Source organism: Pelobates fuscus, chromosome 1 (assembly GCF_036172605.1).
Source record: "Pelobates fuscus isolate aPelFus1 chromosome 1, aPelFus1.pri, whole genome shotgun sequence".
Lineage (NCBI taxonomy): Eukaryota > Metazoa > Chordata > Amphibia > Anura > Pelobatidae > Pelobates > Pelobates fuscus.
The window spans coordinates 162,565,389-162,582,621 of NC_086317.1; the positions used below are offsets into that span (position 1 = coordinate 162,565,389).

The 17,233-nt window shown below is 43.8% G+C and overlaps 1 protein-coding gene across 1 annotated transcript in view; it reads right to left on the reverse strand.

Moving 5' to 3' along the window:
• The window catches only part of LOC134608600 (acidic mammalian chitinase-like), a 96,290-nt gene extending 86,005 nt beyond the window's left edge, over positions 1-10,285 (reverse strand). The window contains exons 1-5 of the mRNA XM_063451553.1: positions 10,080-10,285; positions 9,766-9,795; positions 7,998-8,199; positions 7,197-7,253; positions 6,954-7,119 (exon numbers count right to left, since the gene is read on the reverse strand). Of these exons, the coding sequence (XP_063307623.1) occupies positions 6,954-7,119; positions 7,197-7,253; positions 7,998-8,199; positions 9,766-9,795; positions 10,080-10,104 (480 nt within the window). The 5' untranslated portion in view covers positions 10,105-10,285. The remainder of the gene's footprint in view (positions 1-6,953; positions 7,120-7,196; positions 7,254-7,997; positions 8,200-9,765; positions 9,796-10,079) is intronic.
• Positions 10,286-17,233: the final 6,948 nt, after the last annotated feature.

Here is a 17,233-nt window from a genome sequence, read left to right on the forward strand (position 1 = left end):
TATAGTTATTAACATTTAATAAAAGGAAAACCTTTTTTGGGCCTTTGATTTTGATCGTTTTCAAAATGGTCAATCTAAAACTGCAAAAAAGTAATATTCAAAAAAATATGTTATTAGTAAACAGATCATGTTTATGCTTGTTGCATGTTTATCTAAATTTACAATCTTTATCTTAAGGTCGCCAGAATAGAAACATAGAATGTGACAGCAGAAAAGCACCATTTGGCCCTTCTGGTCTGCCCAATTTTCTATATACTTTCATTAGTCCCTAGCCTTATCTTAAGTCTAGGATATAAATACAAATAAACTAGTCCTGCGCTCAAACTCCCTTTACTCCTGGGCGGCAGCAATGACTATAGTACACATCAGCCAAAATACATATAGTAAAAACCAAAGAAAAAAAGTTACCTGCACTCTTTCGACATCCCTGTGTATTTTTAAACAAATGGAGGTTTTTAATTACCTCCAATGGCCATGAGAGGGTATGCCCACCTGCCATGTCAAGGCAGACCTCTTAGGTGGGTCCTAATGGTTAGAGTTAGGACCATTGGTGTATTTTGGATTTGTGCTGCCCTAGGCACAACTAAATTCGGGCACCCCCAAAATCTAAATTTGCCCCCCCCCCCCCCCAAATTTGTGTCAAGGCCATTTTTACTGACAGACACATGCCCTCATTGATACCTGCACTGATATACACTCACTGACAGATACACAGTCATTGGCACACACATAGTCATTGGCACACACTGTTTAACCAACACACACTTTCACTGACAGGCACACACTGACACACCCACTCACTGACAGACACACACTCTCAGATACACATAAAATGACACACACACTGACACACACTCACAGGCACACCCATTCTCACTCACAGACACACACTGACAACTACACTCACTCACTCACTCACTCACAGTAAGGTGGACACCCCAAGAACACGAGGCAAACAATGCATTTGTCTGGGAGCATGGGGTGGCATTTTCTGGCACCCCCCCTGAAACTGCCGCCCTAGGCAAATGCCTTGTTTGCCTTGTGGTAAATACATCCCTGGTTAGGACCCACCTAAGAAGTCTGCCTTGACGTGGCAGGTGGGCATATCCTCTCATGGCCATTGGAGGTAACTAAAAATCTCAATTTGTTTAAAAATACGTAGGGATGTGGAAAGAGCGCAAGTAACTTTTTTCTTTGGTTTTTACTAAGTCTAGGATATGCCTATCCCAAACATGCTTAACCCCTTAAGGACCAAACTTCTGGAATAAAAGGGAATCTTGACATGTCACACACGTCATGTGTCCTTAAGGGGTTAAACTCCCTCACTATGTTTACCTCTACCACTTCAGCTGGAAGGCTATTCCATGCATCCACTACCCTCTCTGTAAAGTAATACTTCCTGAAATTATTTTTAAGCCTTTGCCCCTCTAATTTAAGACTATGTCCTCTTGTTGTGGCAGTTTTTATTCTTTTAAATATATTCTCCTTCTTTACTGTGTTGATTCCCTTTATGTATTTAAAGGTTTCTATAATATCCTCCCTGTCTCGTCTTTCCTCCAAGCTATACATATTAAGATCCTTTAACCTTTTCTTGTAAGTTTTACGCCCTTCTGCTCCTTTCTCTTTCTGATCCCTTTCTGCTCCTTCTCCTCCTTTACCTTTGTGCTCCTTGCTGTCCCTTTCTGCTCCTTGCTACCCTTTTTTGCTCCTTCTCCTACTTTACCTTTGTGCTCATTCTGATTATTTTTGCTCATTAACCTTTGTGCTCCTTCTGTCCCTTTCTGCTCTTTGCAATCCATGAACCAGTTTAGTAGCCCTTCTCTGAACTCTCTCAAACGTATCAATATCTTGCTAGAGATAAGGTCTCCTGTACTGCATGCGATACTCCAAGTGAGGTCTCACCCGTGTTCTGTACAATGGCATGAGCACTTCCCTCTTTCTACTGCTAATACCTCTCCCTATACAACCAAGCATTCTGCTAGCATTTCCTGCTGCTCTATTACATTGTCTACGTGAAAAGTGTACAGAAGGATCAGCGCCTAAAAACTTAAATAAAGGCAGCACACCTAAAGGATAGGGCTCCCTCACAGGCCATATAAGTATATAGATATAAGGAAGGAGAGAAAGGTGGCACCACAGAGATAATATATAAAATAAAATATAAGCAAGTAATAATATAGAAATAAACCCCCTGCAACGCATTGTACAAACTGAACTTCTGAGCTAATTCAGCAACTATTTCTAAGCCTGATACTTCCTCTTAGTCCTACGACATGACAGAGAGATCGGGGGAACACACCCTGCAGTCCTCTCAAGCAATCTGGTAGCCAAAATACAACGAGGCCTAGCAGGCGCCTTGGAGGGGAGAGGCGGCCGCTCTCCCAGACAGACGTTGGCAGAGCCCCAAGCATGTTACTGATGCCCTGCTGCTCCCCCCCCTTTGGACCGGTGGGGGTTATCCCGGTCCACACCCGGCAGGCTCTCGTGACCCACCAAGGAGCCACGGCAGTACCTCAGAAGCCGACGCTGCGGATGTCAACTACTCTCCAGCGCCTGAATGCCCTCTTCAAAGCATTTTGGGAGAAGCTGAGGGCCAAGCAGCCACTACCTGAGATCATGATGACTCCTACATGACCAGCCTGTCACACACCAAGCAACCTGACAGCATTTGCCAGAGGCCGGCTACGCCTGAGACAGCGGGGCGACAGGCAACGAGCAGCCATGCAGTGAGCCGTGGAGCTTCACAGCTTTACAGCTCCTTGGAACACACGAGCAACAAGGGGGGGCATAATTGTAATGACATCCATGCTTGGTCCCTTTTTGAAAGTGTCATGAAAGGGAAGGGGCATAGTCATTATCACATAAAGCCAGGGTGAATAGCATTTTTACAACTATGGTGTAAGGAATACATGTTTGCATTCCTGACACTATAGTGTTCCTTTAAGCAAATTAAAGGAACTTTCTGGTCACCATAACAACTTAATTAAAATGATATGATGCCAGGAAGCCCCTGGGTACTCTCTTTCCTTTAAGGGGTTAAACTGCTCTCAAATGGTTTAACCCCAAAGGCTTCCTTCAGCTCCAGATCTCCAGGTCGCTCACTGGTATTCGGCTTCTGAAACGGAGTGTCAGGAAGTGCAGATTGACATCATTAATGGGTGCCGCTGATTGGCTAGAGTGGTCAACTCACGCTCTAAGCCAATCGCTAGTTCATGTTTCATAAAAATGTTTTTCGTTTTTATGTATGGGGAGCTACTGATTGGCTTAGAGTGCCAGCTGACCGCTCTAGCTAATAAGTGGCACCCCTACCCATCTGTGTTTCCTGACACTCAGTAAATAAAAGTGAACACATTAACACTTATTGAGCGGTGGGTGGGGGCCCTAAATAAAGAGGGGGGGGACCTACTGTCCTCCCCCGGCCCCCACCCCTGAGCAGTGGGTGGGGGCCCTAGATAGGAATGGTGGTGGGGGACCTACCGTCCTCCCCCCCGGCCCCCACCCCTTAACGGTGGGTGGGGGCCCTAAAAAAACAATAGGGGGGGGACCTACTGCCCCCCCACTGCCCCCACCCCTGAGCGGTGGGTGGGGGCCCTAAATAAAGAGAGGGGGGGACCTACTGTCCTCTCCCTGGCCCCCACCCCTGAGCAGTGGGTGGGGGCCCTAGATAAGAACGGTGGGGGGGCGACCTACCATCCTCCCCCCCGGCCTCCACCCCTGAGCGGCGGGTGGGGGCCCTAAATGAAAATCCCCCCCACCCCCCAATCAAGGTGACTAGGGGTCCCAAGCCCCTAGTCACCCCCTCCCCCACCCAACTCAAACTATCCCCTACCTACCCCCCTCACCCTAAAAATAGTGAGGGGGGAATAAAATAACTAACCTGTAAAAAAAAAATAAACTTACCATTTGACGTCTTCTTTTTTCTAAAATCTTCATTTTTCAGCCCCAAAAAAGGGCATGGTTTTCTAGGGCCCCCACCCACTGCTCAGGGGTGGGGGCCGGGGGGAGGACAGTAGGTCGTCCTTCCCCCCTATCTTTATTTAGGGCCCCCACCCACCGCTCAAGGGTGGGGGCCAGGGGGGGAGGACAGTAGGTTCCCCCCTTATTGTTTTTTTAGGGCCCCCACCCACCGCTCAAGGGTGGGGGCCGGGGGGAGGACGGTAGGTTCCCCCCCCCCACCATTCTTATCTAGGGCCCTCACCCACTGCTCAGGGGTGGGGGCCAGGGGGAGGACAGTAGGTCGTCGTCCCCCCATCTTTATTTAGGGCCCCCACCCACCGCTCAGGGGTGGGGGCCAGGGGGGGGAGGACATTGTTGTTGTTGTTGTTTATGGGGCCCCCACCAGCCGCGCAAGGGGGGGGAGGTTATTAGGGTTATAAGCTGCTCACTGCTTACTAGACATGCCCCTACTCGCGGTATAGCGAGTAGGAGCATATTATTTACTAATACTAAGTAATCTTCAGGTTACTGGCTATGGGGGGGGGGATAATGTATAATAAACACAGGTTACTGGCTATGGGGGATCATGTATAATAAACACAGGTTACTGGCTATGGAGGGATAATGGAAAATAAACACAGGTTACTGGCTATGGGAGAATAATGTATAATAAACACATGTTACTGGCTATGGAGGGATAATGTATAATAAACACAGGTTACTGGCTATGGGAGGATAATGTATAATAAACACATGTTACTGGCTATGGAGGGATAATGTATAATAAACACAGGTTACTGGCTATGGGAGGATAATGTATAATAAACACAGGTTACTGGCTATGGGGGATAATGTATAATAAACACAGGTTACTGGCTATGGGAGGGATAATGTATAATAAACACAGGTTACTGGCTATGGGGGATAATGTATAATAAACACAGGTTACTGGCTATGGGTGGATAATGTATAATAAACACAGGTTACTGGCTATGGAGGGATAATGTAGAATAAACACAGGTTACTGGCTATGGGAGGATAATGTATAATAAACACACGTTACTGGCTATGGGGGATAATGTAAAATAAACACAGGTTACTGGCTATGGGAAGGATAATGTATAATAAACACAGGTTACTGGCTATGTTGGGGGATAATGTAAAATAAACACAGGTTACTGGCTATGGGGGGATCATGTATAATAAACACAGGTTACTGGCTATGGAGGGATAATGTATAATCAACACAGGTTACTGGCTATGGGACGATAATGTATAATAAACACAGGTTACTGGCTATGGGGGGGGATAAGGTATAATAAACACAGGTTACTGGCTATGGGGGAATAATGTATAATAAACACAGGTTACTGGCTATGGGGGAATAATGTATAATAAACACAGGTTACTGGCTATGGGGAGGATAATGTATAATAAACACAGGTTACTGGCTATGGGAGTATAATGTATAATAAACACAGGTTACTGGCTATGGGGGATAATGTATAATAAACACAGGTTACTGGCTATGGGTGGATAATGTATAATAAACACAGGTTACTGGCTATGGAGGGATAATGTAGAATAAACACAGGTTACTGGCTATGGGAGGATAATGTATAATAAACACACGTTACTGGCTATGGGGGATAATGTAAAATAAACACAGGTTACTGGCTATGGGAAGGATAATGTATAATAAACACAGGTTACTGGCTATGTTGGGGGATAATGTAAAATAAACACAGGTTACTGGCTATGGGGGGATCATGTATAATAAACACAGGTTACTGGCTATGGAGGGATAATGTATAATCAACACAGGTTACTGGCTATGGGACGATAATGTATAATAAACACAGGTTACTGGCTATGGGGGGGGATAAGGTATAATAAACACAGGTTACTGGCTATGGGGGAATAATGTATAATAAACACAGGTTACTGGCTATGGGAGGGATAATGTATAGTAAACACAGGTTACTGGCTATGGGAGGGATAATGTAGAATAAACACAGGGTACTGGATATGGGAGGATAATGTATAATAAACACAGGTTACTGGCTATGGGGAGGATAATGTATAATAAACACAGGTTACTGGCTATGGGGGATAATGTATAATAACACAGGTTACTGCTATGGGGAGATAATGTATAATAAACACAGGTTACTGGCTATGCAGGATAATGTATAATAAACACAAACACAAAAAAAATAAATGCAGCTTCAAAATGAATCTAAAGTGTATGCTGTCTAGGAGGTGGGAGGGTCTGGGAGGGAGGGTCTGCTGCTGATTGGCTGGAATGTGTCTGCTGACTGTGAGGTACAGGGTCAAAGTTTACTCAATGATGACGAATAGGGGGCGGACCGAACATTGCATATATTCGCCATCCGTGGCGAACGCGAACATGCTATGTTCGCCAGGAACTATTCGCCAGCGAACCGTTCGGGACATCACTAATGTGCAACAACAGTCTTAGTCAAAAGCCGTACTAAAATCTAGGTAAGCAATGTCTACTACACCAACCATATCTATTATTTTAGTTATCCAATAAAAAAAATCAATAAGATTAGTTTGGCATGATCTTCCTGGAGTAAAATCATGTTGTCTCTGATCATGAAATCCATGTGATTTTAGATGTTCAACAATGCAAGCTAGACTTTCCTAATTGTGGCTGAGGAGGATATATTAACTCAGTCTATGCGTAATCATATCATCAGTTACCACTACCAAACTGGAACTAGAGCAGAATTGAAGAATTTTTACAGTATGACTATTTTGGCATTACATTTAAAATTCACATAATTTCTGACAATTCTCAATTTACTAAATAACCCTGTTTGTGTCTACAAATAAATTACATATTCTTTGGAATATCATTTGTTAACATCTAAGTTTATTAATTGTACAAAGCAAGGAAAGCACAAGCCTTTCAAGAACTGGAAATAATGTATGGGATTGCATTGCCATACATTTGAAAGTATAAAGAAGTTTATAGAATTCCGGCTCCCTACCTGTGTAAGGATGGTAAATCGCTTTTTATCCTCTGCTGGACTACCTCGCGATCCAGGATATTCAAAGTCTAGGTCAATGCCATCAAAGTCGTATAGCCGGAGATATGCAATAACAGAATCAATAAATGTTTTGCGATTGGCAGCAGTTGACACCATCACTGTGAACCTAGAATGAAGAGGAAGTGTGAAGCCGCAATTCTTTAGAGCAAGATACCTCTACTAGTTATTTGCAGTGTTACTTACTTCTCTGTCCCAAAATTCCACCCGCCAATTGCCAACAATGTAACCAATTTTGGATTCCTAGGGGAAAAAAAACAACAACCTACCAGTCATATGTTATAATAGGATATATTGGAAATTGAGCTATGGAACAGTTTATCTTTCACATTTACATTAACAGAATTGTGAGTCAGGCTTGTTGTAATAAAGACCACCTTTTCTCATTCTACAGCAATTTTGTGAGTCGAATTTCAAGGATACATCCTAGCCACCAGGGAGAAATCTGAATACACAGAGTACATTATATGGATTTGTCCAAGGCAGCAATAGCAATATTCTGTGCACAGTATAGAACAGATGCTTAGTGTAACTGTACCTACTATGTGTGGGTGTTATGTCCATTTATTAACATTTTGGTGTCATTTTCAGGATACAGTTTTTCCAAAAATGCATTTGATTATTTTAAAAAAAACGTAAGCAGGGTATTTGACATAATTCATTGTTTCTTACATGTTAATATTTCCGGCCCTACTTGAATTATTGCAAGATAATATATATAATACTTGTTCATAAATGTTTTAGCCTATGCGTATATCTGTAAAGGATTAACAAAAAATATTATAAATTGCCAAATTAACATTATTTTACTTTTTTAAGTATCCCTGAAACAGGCACATGCCACAAATGGCTTGCTTGACCTATGGTTAAGTGCTAGTAATACATCACAAGCTTCATATCAAAGCTATGCTGAACTTTTTTAAACAAAACATATGTCGGTAGTGAATCTGAATAAGTTAGCAGATGAGTTTGGATCATATTACTAACTGTGATTTCAAGGCGTTGAACTGGTTGTACAGCACATCGTCATTCCATTCAGAGGGTGCAATCTTGTTGTTGCTCATGGTGGCGAAGGCGTATATGAGGTGCGTGCAGAGCTGCGGGTCAATGTTCCCTGGCATGTACGTTGCAGGTTCTGGTCGATACTGGGACCAGTTGGTAAAATAGCATACCAGCTTATAGGCAAAGCCTGAAACAAATAAATGACAAAATATAAATGTTTTCATCTCTCCTTCATTTCCCTATTTCCTTGATTCTTTCTTTCACTGTATCACCCAACTCACATTACTCATTTGGCTCTTTTACAAAACCTCCTCTCTGTGACTCAATATTTAATTTTGATTTATCCATTGAGGCACAGGAATAATGTTATGTTATAGTTGATCCTCAATACACTTGGAATTAAATCATTGCCTCCGTTTTACACATTGAATTTATTGACCTGTAATCATAGCATAGAATCACACTTTCTTAAAACTTCATATGACAATTAATTTAGAAGATTTAAAAAGTAATTTTACTTTTTAAAAGGAAACTATAGTGCTAGGAAAACAAAGTTGCTGGGATAAAAGCACTTCTGTCACGCACCTGAAGGACATCAGCACTGGGTCAGGCTCCACCTCTGTTCCTCCTCAACCAACATCAGCCAGCGAGGGGGAACTAATGCACAGTCCCGCATTAGGACTACCCCATAGGAAAGCATTGCTCAGTGCTTTCCTATGGGGTTTTAGAGGACGCTGGATGTCCTCATACAGGGTGTGCGGATGTCCAGTGTCAGTTAAGCGACCACAAGTCGCCTAACCACCCAGAAGTGCCTCTAGTGGCTATCTGGTGAACATCCACAAGAGGTGGTGTTAACCTAGCAATGAAATCATTGCAGTTTATCAATAACTACAATAAATACAATTGTTGGGTTATGGGGACTGGGACAGTACACTTCGATAAGCTAAAGTGGTCTGTGTGCCTATAGTGTCCATTTAAATCTGTGCTTTCATATTTTCATCCAACGCATATGCTACTTTTTCTGCTAGAAATTTGCAAATTCCTATATCAAATTGCAATTATACTTTGGGATGATTAAAGGGTCATTTTGGTCAGTCTGTGCAGTATTCTGCGAAACACCTCAATTATGAACCCCATGTGTTCAATGCAAAATGCATTGTAAACGTCATGGTCTTTGATCAACTTGGATGGATCAGTCAGCTAGAGTCAACAAAGATTTTTAAGGGATGCTCCAAGACAACCATTACTTATTGCTTATTGTAGAATATTACTATGCAAAGAGGCTATGCGTGGAATCTCTTCAAGATCCCAAGGCACTCAAAGCCTCCCTACATCTTATCCATCACATTAAGCTGCAGTTGTTATGGTGCTTTGGATGCCCCTTTAATTTAGTTATGTCTCTCCAAAAATGAATTCAGAGAATCAAAGAGAGGTCTGACAAACACTAAATTTGACAATCAATTTGCAACTTGATGGTTGCGATATTCCCTTGCTTGACATTAGAACTTAGTCAGGCGAAAAGTTTTGGCTTAGAAAATATCAGGGGTAGGCAACCTTCCGCAATCCAGATGTTCTGGACATCTCCCCTTTAACGCTCTTACAGCCATAATGCTGGAAAACCATCATGGAAGATTTAGTCCACAACATCTGGACCACCGTAGGTTGCCTACTCCTGCAATAGACCCTGAATATTTCCACCCATGCCTGTTCTTTTCCCTTACATGTGTATTTGTCATGCAACACAACTTCTTACCCAGCTGTACGTTCAGCAGCAGGAACAAACCTGTGAAGAGAATGATAGTACCCATTATATTGTTTCCACAAAAACATTACATTTATAACTCAGCTTTCAACTCTCTCTAATGCACAGACTATCCCCATTACTGCTACTGATGAGCTAAACATTCTTGAAATAGCAATTTAAGTAGCAGATACTTTTCTACAATAGCTGCCCCTTAATTTAACATTACGTACATTCTGATAGAACAGAGCAAATAATGGGGAATTATGACAAGGAGATATAAAAAGAGGAGACAGAACAGCAGGTAGTGTAAGTATAGTACTCACCCGCCCAGAGCAGCATCTTCCCCATGTTTTTGTCCGTCTCAGCAATGAACGGGAGTTAAAGATGCCTTTATATAGAGGGGACTGTTCCTTAATAAGTGTGTGAACAGCCCAGCAGGTAGATGGAGATAAAACTAGCAATCCTGGCAAGGTGAGAGGAGCAGCTGTAGGTAGATAGGGAAGACTGGCAAATGGGAAAAACTGGCACCGCTGTTTTAACCAGGAAGCTACTACGAAATGAGTGTTGCAGAACAGAAATATGTAACACAGCGAGTAAGGAGACTAGGTTTCACAACCGAAGACCTGCATAACTGGGAAGTCCTACTGACACAAATAGAAGAAATGTGGTTGACACCATGACAGCTACCTTATATAACTAAATATACATAAAAAAAAAAAAACGTTAGCAAAACATTGAAAATACTTTGAAAATACTGTACTATTTTGTCTATTTTATTTCCGCATTCAAAAAATAAATCAAAACTCGTAAGACATGTTGACACAACCCTCAAATTCTCATAAGAACCACCAGCTAACTCTACATCAGTATCTTGAAATACTAGCTTTTCCTAAGATGTATAGGACAACTTTCCTACTGGTAATCTTCCTCCAAACTAATGGAATAAACTTCATACATAAGCCAGGTAGTCAGTACTGGAAAGCTGAAGAACTAGCAATACCTAATCACTTGCTTTTTTTTTTTAACTACAGAACAAACCTAACATATAAATGCCCCTAATTTTATTACATAATATTCCTTGGGAGTCTGACACAATACCACATGTAACCTATACACTTGGTGCTGTTATATTTTAGCATCAGATTTTCAGCCCAACAAGCTAAAACCCCTTCCAACACTTTAATGGAACACTCCAAACACCTGCAGCATTTCAGCTTACCGAGGTGCTATAGGACTTTACAGACAATCCTTTCTTACTGTATAAAAATGCTGATTTTCAAGAGACAGGTAGTCGAGAGGAGCCTCTTGCTCACTTGCCTTGTGCCCTGGCAAAAGCATTACGGCAGTGTGGTAATTGCCATCTATGTACCTATAAAAATCATTGAATTTTATTAAATGACATGGAGGCGAATATTATGCCTTGTCTCTTTCTTTATTTCCTCAGCAGCAAAGAAAGGATAGTGTAAAAAAAACCTTAGTGAGGGTTAACCGCAGGGCCGGACTGGGAGAAAAATTCGGCCCGTGCATTTTTTTATCACGGCGGCCCACTTAGAATGGGACGAGGCAGAGAGGGTGTGTTTCAGAGCATGTTGGTTCAATGCTCTTCCAGGGCAGACCATGCGCAGAACTCTGCTAAAGAGCTCTAGCATGAGAAAAAAGCCATGTATTTGTTCTGCACAGTGCAAGCAAATTTAATAACATGCTTGCACTGTGTTTCCTTGCAACTTGTCTCTGGTGTCTCTATAAATGGATACCAGGAGACAAAAATGCCAGGAAAGAGTATTGTGCATGTGTTTGGAGCCTGCTTGTGGGATTGCGTGTGTGTAGAGTGAGCTGATTGTGGTGTGGTATTGTGTAATAAGGTCGGTTTTAGTCGTGTTGTGTTTTTGGTGTAATGTAATGCATATGTGGCTAAGGGCTGCAGAGACTGTGTGTATAGGGGATGTAGTAAGTGTGTTCATACAGGCTATATTGTGTGTGTGTGTGTGTGTGTGTGTGTATAGGTGATGTAGTGCTTGTAGAGGTTGTAGAGAGTGTGTGTTTAGGGGTGTAGTATGTGTTTGTTTACAATGAATCTAGTGTGTTTATAAGGGATCCAGAGTGTTTATTTTAGGAATGTAGTGTGTGTGTGTGTGTGTAGATGGTGCAGTGTGTGTGTATACAGAAGTCTAGTGTGTGTTTGAAGGACCCAGAATGTGTAGGAGATCTAGTGAGTGTGTGTATATAACAGATTCAGAGTGTATAAAGGGATCTAGTGTGTGGATATGATCCAGAGTTGGGTAAGGGATCTAGTGTGTGTCTGGAGCATAATGTGTTTAGGAGTGCAGTATGTGTGTGAGGGGTGCTGTAGTATATATATATATATAAATATAATATAAATATGTTCGGAAGTATTGTGTGTGTGTGTGTGTGTTTGGTGCAGTGTGTATGTGTGAGGGGTGCAGTGGGTGTCTGTGAGGGATGTAGTGTGTATGTGACGGGTGCAGTATGTGTGTGTGATGGATGCTGTGTTTGAGGGGTGCTGTGTGTGATGTGTGGGGGCTGTGTGTGATGTGTGTGGGTGCTGTGTGTGAGGGTGCTGTTTATGATGTGTGTGAGGGTGCTGTGTGTAAGGGTGTTGTGTGTGATGGGTGTGAGAGTGCTGTGTGATGTGTGTGAGAGTGCTATGTGTGAGAGTGCTGTGTGTGCTCTGTGTGAGAGTGCTATGTGTGAGAGTGCTATGTGTGAGATTGCTGTGTGTGCTGTGTGTGAGAGTGCTGTGTGTGATGTGTGTGAGAGTGCTGTGTGTGATGGGTGTGAGAGTGATGTGTGGTGTGGGTGTGAGAGTGCTATGTGTGATGGGTGTGATAGTGCTGTGTGTGATGGGTGTGAGAGTGCTGTGTGTGATGGGTGTGAGAGTGCTATGTGTGATGGGTGTGAGAGTGCTGTGTGTGATGGGTGTGATAGTGCTATGTGTGAGAGTGCTGTGTGTGAGAGTACTGTGTGTGAGAGTGCTGTGTGTGATGGGTGTGAGAGTGCTATGTGTGATGGGTTTGAGAGTGCTGTGTGTGATGGGTGTGATAGTGCTGTGTGCGATGGGTGTGAGAGTGCTATGTGTGAGAATGCTGTGTGCGAGAGTGCTGTGTGTGATGGGTGTGAGAGTGCTATGTGTGAATATTAGAAGGGATTGTGTGTTTGGGGGGTAAAAAAATAAATAAATAAATAAATAAAAATAAGCAGGCATTATATCCCCCCCTTACCTTTAGCCTGGAAGGGGGGTGACCGGCACTCTGACACGATCCCTGGTGGTCCAGTGGTGAGTTAACTCTAGTCTGCGGGCTAGAGTTCACTCTCGCGAGCAACGCTCCAGATCTCGCGAGAGGAATCCGTCGGAGCTGCAAGATAGAGCTCCGCCGGGTCCTCCCCTCCCTCCCCAGCCGCATGTCTGTCCAAGTGGGTCATTGAGGGAGATCTTTGATCTCCCCACCGGCCCATAAAGGCACACAGCAGGGCCAGCGCTCGGATAGTGCCGGCCCTGCATAGACCGTCAAGGGAGATCCTGTGACCTCACCTGCCGGCCTCGGCCCATGACCACCACGGCCCACCGTGCATTTGCCCGGTGTTCCCGATGGCCAGTCAGGGCCTTGTTAACCATCATATTATACAGCCAATGAGAATGTCCCACAGCTCATTAACACTCATGTGACCCTAAGCCACTCCTCTTTCCTGCTGCTGCCTCCTCGGGTAAGTACCTTAAAAAATTGTTGCTCTATCATTTTATTCTGTGATGTGTATTTTTCAGACTTTTTTGGGTCTGCCTTCATTTAATTTATTACAGGTTTGTCTTGTAAACTACATGCTGGTTTTCTGCCCATTTAATTAGATTTTATCTACTTAGGGTTTTCATTGCAGGGTTTCCCTCCTCTGCGGCTAACCCTTCCTTCTCTCCTTTACTGTGTTGGTTTTAACCCATTCTCTTATACAATGCATGGCATTGACCGCGGGGCCTGACCGTGGAGCCGAGAGGACGTTAGCCTCAACAGCTCCGGCCAAAGGCGGCAGGAAAAATGACACTACGCAACGAAAACGGCAACCAAATGGCAAATAAAGGCTACCAGGCGAAGGGGGACACCGGGACTCACTCAACGATACCCTCCAAGCGACTATTGCTCTAGCATACACCCGATATCCTGGTGAGGCCTCCCAGCATGGCGGGCGCGGGAGAGACGGCCGCTCTCCTGCCGCCGGGAACGGCTGGAATATTGCCACGGAACCCTCGCCCCCCCCCCCTCTGGTCCGGCGGGGGTTATCCCGGACCAACCCCACATGATCCCCCTCAGGGCCGGCCTTAGGCATTTAGACGCCCTGTGCGAAAAATCTTCACAGCGCCCCCCACACACACACACACACAGGCAGACAGTCATACACACACACACACACACACAAAGGCAGACAGTCACACACACAGACACAGACAGTAATACACACAGACACACACAGAGGCAGACAGTAATACACACAGACACACACAGTCATACACACAGACACACACAGAGGCAGTCATACACACACACACACGCAGACAGTCATACACACAGACACACACGCAGACAGTCATACACACAGACACACACAGGCAGACAGTCATACACACAGACACACAGAGGCAGACAGCCATACACACAGAGGCAGACAGCCATACACACAGACACACACACAGAGGCAGACAGTAATACACACAGTGGCAGACAGTCATACAGACACACACATGCAGATAGTCATACACACAGACACACAGAGGCAGACAGTCATACACACAGAGGCAGACAGTCATACACACAGACACACACACAGAGGCAGACAGTAATACACACAGACACACAGAGGCAGACAGTCACACACACACACAGACAGTAATACACACACAGGCAGACAGTCATACACACAGACACAGAGGCAGACAGTCACACACACACACAGACAGTAATACACACACACAGGCAGACAGTCATACACACAGACACACAGAGGCAGACAGTCACACACATACACACACAGACAGTAATACACACACACAGGCAGACAGTCATACACACAGACACACAGAGGCAGACAGTCATACACACAGACAGTAATACACACAGGCAGAGAGTCATACACACACACACACACACAGACAGTCATACACACAGACACACAGAGGCAGACAGTCATACACACAGACAGAAATACACACAGGCAGAGAGTCATACACACACACACACAGACAGTCATACACACAGACACAGACAGTAATACACACAGGCAGAGAGTCACACTCACCTGACAATCACACAGTTACATCGAAGCGTGGAAGCGTGCACCAGCACAAGAGGCCCACAAGACTCTGCAAGGCATCGGCTGACGGACTTGATAAAGGGGCAGCCACATGAACTCTAGGACTGCTGCCTCCATCACAGATGCAAATAACACAAGCTCTTACCGGTCCAGCGGTAACCTAAGTATACCAAATTGTGTCAGTATAGCATACACAGACAATTTAATGTTTAAACACTCATCTCTATGCTACAGACCACTAAAAATGTATATATTACATGATATATCACTTTGCCTCTTACATTGCTTTAATTAATATGTAGGCCATTACGCTAGTCTCATTAACTCAATGTTCATAATAGTGCAGTGGCATCTTGAGAGAGGGGTCTGCCGCCACTTAAAAAATGCTCCAGCTGGTTTACTTACTGTCGTTGGAACGTTTGATTGCATAGAAGGCGCTATAGGCGTGGGGCTACCTAAGCCTGCTTAGATATAATCGTTAAACGCATAACCTGGACAGAGTGTATTACAAATGCTATAGACAACGCTTGCATCTTATATGTTATGTTTTCCCACTGTCTAACCCTCGTACCATCAAAACCAAAAATCTGTGCTGTCTACTCATTATCATCTTAGGGGGCGACGCAACGATAGACCAAACAGGATCGATGTCATGAGTAAAATTCACCCTATGCAAACCTGTACACTTAAGTTACAGGTTACGCAACACTACAGGCTACACGTACCATTACTGTTCAGTTACTATTTTTGCAACTTGTTTTTTTTGTTTTTTCTTCAATACCAAGCTACAAACTAGATAACGTAGCCATATAGCTAACTAGTCTAACATGTTTATTGCAAACTAGCGAGGTCTCATAACCAGTCTTTATTCAGGGGCTGAACAAAAATGTTACTGTTTAAACTGCTAAACTTCGCGATGAAAATCTTGGTACTACTTATTGTCTTATATAAATGGAACGTAAACCTGAGAAACGAGGATGCCTAAAGGTAGACCTAGCGTATACAGAGTTAGAGCTCCTCATTCAGCTGCGTAGCCTGGAATAATCATAAAACCCTAGATAGGTGGCAAGGAATGAGGAAACCAAAGAGAGGCTTATTTATATGTACTTATGTTCACTACATCATTGTAAGATTCTCTCCAAAGAGGGCTTCTGCGCAAGCCTAAACATTACAAAAAATCTTGCTGTTCCTATCTTGTGTAAAAACGAAGAATTATAAAAATGTAAAATCCTTGATGGGAGGCAAGTGATACAGGAAGTATAAAGTGGCTTGTCAGGTGTGCTGATGTTAATTATTATGTTTACACAATTGTTCTTTGTATTTCGGCTTCTGCGCAAGCCTCACAGTTGTATTCCTCTTGCCTTACCTATCGTGTGCAAAAATAAAGAATTAAAAAAAAAAAAATGGAACGTAAACCTATACTGTCAATTTCCTTACCAAAAAATGTGCAAATAGGCCCATTGATTTAAAAAAAAAATTTTTTTTTTTTTTTACACACTACTCTTAGGGTTGCCAGGTATTTCTCATGTATTTCTTATGGTTGCCAGGTATTTTTCAGAAGTATTTCCCAGGTATTTGAGGCTGCCTAGCCGGTGCCGGTATTGCAGTAATACCGGCAATACAAATGTCTGTCTCAGTATAAACAGAGTTTATTCTGCAATACCAGCGCCGGCCAGTAGGGGTCGGTGTTTGTGTGGAGAGAGGCAGGGATAAGAAGTTACAGTATCTCCCTCCCTGACTCTCTCTACTCACTGATCCGCAGGGGAGCAGCTCTGCACAGAGAGTCCAGACAGCAGTTTCAAGCCTGCGAGACATGGGGACAGTGAGAGACTTGGGGACGCTGAGACATATGGACACTGGGAGACATAGGGACACTGGGGAACATGGGGACCCTGAGACACTAGGGACACAATGGCCCCATGTCTCCCAGTGGCCCCTAGTCTCTCAGTGTCCCCATGTCTCCCAGCCAGTGTCCCTAGTGTCTCAGTGTCCCCGTGTCTCCCAGTGTCCCTGGTGTCTCTGTGTCCCCAAGTCTCCCAGTGTCCCTGGTGTCTCCCAGTGTCCATAGTGTCTCAGTGCCCCCTAGTCTCTCAGAATCTCCTAGTATCCCAGTGTCCCCATGTCTCACAGTGCCCCCAAGTGTCTCAGTGTCCCCTAGTAT